A 4,030-nucleotide genomic window follows, 5' to 3' on the forward strand; every position below is an offset into this window, starting at 1 on the left:
ATTGCTTCTTTCCTCCTGGGTATTATAATTTTTTTTCTATTATTACAAGTTAAGAAGAATTACAGTACCAGAGAAGATGGCTTAACCTCCTCCCTCTACTCGTTTCTAACAAAGTATCTTAATTTCTTTATTTATTGAATTTACTGAACTTTTTCGTGTGTGGCCAATTCCTTTGTGGAATTTTAGTGATTTTAATATTTTAATGAAGTGTAAGGAATCTTTATATCTGTATTATCTATATCTATAGCTATACGTATATTTTATATTTCTCTCCTAAAACTGAATCCGTTGATGGCACTTTTTGTGGTTATATCCCATCTGTAATTATTTTTTATAGTATTTAGACAGAATGGTTTAGTAGAAAGAGTCAGAGAACTCTAATCTGAATCCTGAGTCTGGCATTTGCTTGTTTTTTAACACTGAGCGAGCAAGTTGGTTAAGCTCAGTGAGCCACAGTCACTTCATTTGTAAAATGAGAGTGATATAATTATAGTGCAGGGATAATGTAAACATGTAAGATATTATATTAAAGACTTTAGTGGGTATTCAATAACTAATAACTATATATGGTAGACAATTTGGTGCAATGCAAAAAGCATGGGCTTTAGAGCCATTCAGATCTTTTAGGATACGATTATTAACTGTCCTTGTGTAAGTAATGTTATCATTCCTGAGCCTTCCTCTTCATGCATAAAATGAGTATTCTAACCCCTACTATGAATTAGAAATGAGAAATATGAAGCTTCTACCTTGTCAGTGCCAGGGATATAGCAGGTGCTTGTTTGTTGCCTAAATCTTTATTGTTATTTTTAAGCACCTTTAAAATCATTTATGATCATTTTCTTGCATTTTAAGTTTTGTATCTTGATTTTATTACCACTTTTATATACTGTTTTTATGTTAAGGTTAACATTAGAACTAATGTGCATTTTATATGCTACATATTCCCCCCCGCCCACTTTAAGAATTGAATAGCATATACAGCAGAAGCATTTCTAAAGGTCAACCATGGATTCTTATTGCTCTTCCTTATTTCTTTAATTCAACAGATAAGCCTCAGGCAAAGTGAAATGAACTCGATGGCCAATGTATCACAAACTAGAAAACAATTTTCTAGGAGCAAGAAAGAGTAGAATTTTCACCTGAGTTGGATTGTCAGAAAGTTTGTGATTATTCTGTACCAAATGGTAAAAGCAATGTGCTTTTAGGTCACGTCGTCTGGGTTGAGTTGCAGCTTAGCATTTTCCACATTTATGATATTTTGTGTTTTATCTAGCCACTTACTTCTCAATTTCATCATTTGTAAAATCTAGGTGACATTTTTAATAAAAAATGAGATACAAGTATAAGGCAACTATATAGAGATTGAAAATACATTTCATCTTGCAGACCTACTCTGAAGTTAGTTGGTAATGATTGAATGGGGTAATTTATTAAGGCTCCTGTGGGAAATGAAAAAACATTCTACATGCTCAAAGATATATAGAATGTGAGGAACGGATGCACGTAAATCAGATGTGTCCCCCACCCTGTAGCTTGCTACTTTGATTCATTAATAAGCATTTAATGAATGATTGTCATTGTAACCATTGTTCTTACTTAAATATAATGAATGGTTACATGAAGTTTTTTTAAGTTGTAATGAATAGTACCTAAGTAGGCTGGTTATTTACATTTTTCACAGGACTTGCCAGGATGCATTGTTATATTATATTTCTTATTTATAGTCCTTTGATATTTCTCCATCTCACAAGCTTTATAAATATAATTGCTTACAAGTTCTTACTGAAGACAATGATTCAGCCACAGATTATTTAGTAAGTTAATAATATTTCATTTCAAAACTGGTTTTAATAATGAATTTCTGACTTAGAAAAAAATACACTTTCTGAAGTGATTTTCAGATAGGTATCAATAACTTAAATATAATAAAAATTCGAATCTGGAATTGGGGCTCTCTTGCACTCTTTCTATGCAACCTACTGTTATCAACAAATTAATTGATTTTTTTTTATAAATAAAAAGTAGATATATTAAATGCAATGATTGTACAACTTCTAAAAAGTGACCTATGAGCACTTAGAGACCCAAAGTAGGATTTCAGGTTATTCCAAACAACCTGTGGTGAAGGCCCATCTTCAGCTGTAACTCTGGGGTTAATACATGCTTTCCACATTATTTAGAAATAAGTATTTGGATACAATTTATCATTAATTGCTTTAAAATTATTAATACTTTAGGGATTGTGCATCTTTTCTGTTATATAAGTTATATCTAATATTGTTCCAGTATGAAGAATGGTTCACTTTTCCTAAGAAAAATTAGTATTTGCTTGATTTGGGAACGTGTATTAGTTCAATGTGCCCCCACTCCTCCCCCAAAAAAGTCTGAGTATTTCAATTTTTATAGAGATATTATAATAAAAACAATTCAGTTATTACAGAAACATAAAAATTTTATAAGGATTCAGTTTTTAATTCTACCATTCTAACAACTATGAGCATTTTGTGTATTTCATTTCAGTCTTTGCTGTTTGCTTCAGTATTTCTTGCATCTCACCATGGGCATGTGATTTAAACTAACTCAAATTATTTTTAAATGTGATCACATTTTAAGCTTTAGTAAAGCAAAACATTTTCTAGCTATCATTTTTTATAATAGTATAGTTTAAGGACTGTTCTCAAAACTAGAAACACATAGATGTCTGTGAGTGGATACATACATTTTTGTGCATATTACTTATTATTTGTCACCAGTATTTTTTTCTAATCAGCTGAGCTGAGGGTACTCAAAAGGTCAAGAGACTCAAATTAATTCAATTTATCAAACATATTTGTATTGACAATGCTGTGCTAATACAAGGGTATACAACCAGTGTGGGTAATGGATTTAGAAAAAGCCTTTGATTATGCCTCTAAATGGAAAAAGCTATCATAATTATGATTAGTTAAGCCATAAAAGTCCACTTGAGAAATAATGCAGGTTACCAGTCTATTGCTTGATTTCAGAAAGTGAGTAACTTCTACATTTGCAGTGCTTTTTAAAACTACAATATTTAAAACAAATATACAAATTATCTTAAAATATAATTTTCTCATTGGGTGAAGATTCTGTCACATTATAATCATATAAAGGTGAGGGGCATGATAATAAGTGGGCAACTGATATACTTTTGGCTTTATTTCTGTTTTTTTCCTCTTGCTTGGCTATTAGTAAAATGTTATTTAATAGGTTAAATTTTTATAAATTGAAAGTAATAACTGGTGACTGAAAGGCCTCAGACAACCTTTGTACATGGTGCTAAGCATGCTAAATAATTGTTATATGTCCATTAGATTTTTGAAATGAAACTGGCAAATTTATTTACTTGTTAGTATATAAAATGCAAATAATTCTGAAGGAACTTAAAATCTAGCACCAATGCTTAATCTAAAATATTTTTAACTCCTTCATTTAAACTTATTTTTTCAATACGGTTGTAAACCTTGGAGGGCAGGACCTTAAACTTCTCTCGTCTAGGTCCTGTATAATGCTCTTTACTTTGTAGGTATTTTCTAAATGTTTGAATTTCTAAAAGAATGAATTCATGAAAATAAAAAAGAATAAGTGATTATAAATAAGAAAGAACAAACTTAGAAAAAAAGAGAAAAAAATGGTGACTGAGGACATACACTTGAGAGTCAGATGTTCTTAGGTTAAAAATCAAAGCTTTACCACTTACTATTTTTTTTTGTTTTAGCCATTTCACTAAATTTCTCCAAACACAAGGTTTCTCATCTATAAAGTGAAATTATGATGACTTTTGAGAAATCAAGTGAGATAATGGATGAAAGTACTTGCCAAAGCATCTGAAATTTCATGGAATATAAGCATGGCGATGTGATGCTGATACAAAGGCTGTTGAAAAGCTGTGCTCTCGGACTGATTTTCACGATTCATTTTTCAGGTGAAGCGTACATGCGATTAAGCAAACTCCCTGAAGCAGAGCATTGGTATATGGAATCACTGAAATCCAAGACAGACCACATTC

General features: G+C 31.0%; 1 protein-coding gene across 1 annotated transcript in view; it reads left to right on the forward strand.

The window, feature by feature from the left end:
• TMTC2 (transmembrane and tetratricopeptide repeat containing 2) overlaps positions 1-4,030 on the forward strand; it is a 351,862-nt gene that overhangs the window by 245,676 nt on the left and 102,156 nt on the right. Inside the window, exon 8 of the mRNA XM_015598571.2 lies at positions 3,947-4,030. This exon is cut by the window's right edge and continues 6 nt beyond it. Within this exon, the coding sequence (XP_015454057.1) occupies positions 3,947-4,030 (84 nt within the window). The remainder of the gene's footprint in view (positions 1-3,946) is intronic.

This window comes from Pteropus alecto, unplaced genomic scaffold (genome assembly GCF_000325575.1).
Source record: "Pteropus alecto unplaced genomic scaffold, ASM32557v1 scaffold76, whole genome shotgun sequence".
Lineage (NCBI taxonomy): Eukaryota > Metazoa > Chordata > Mammalia > Chiroptera > Pteropodidae > Pteropus > Pteropus alecto.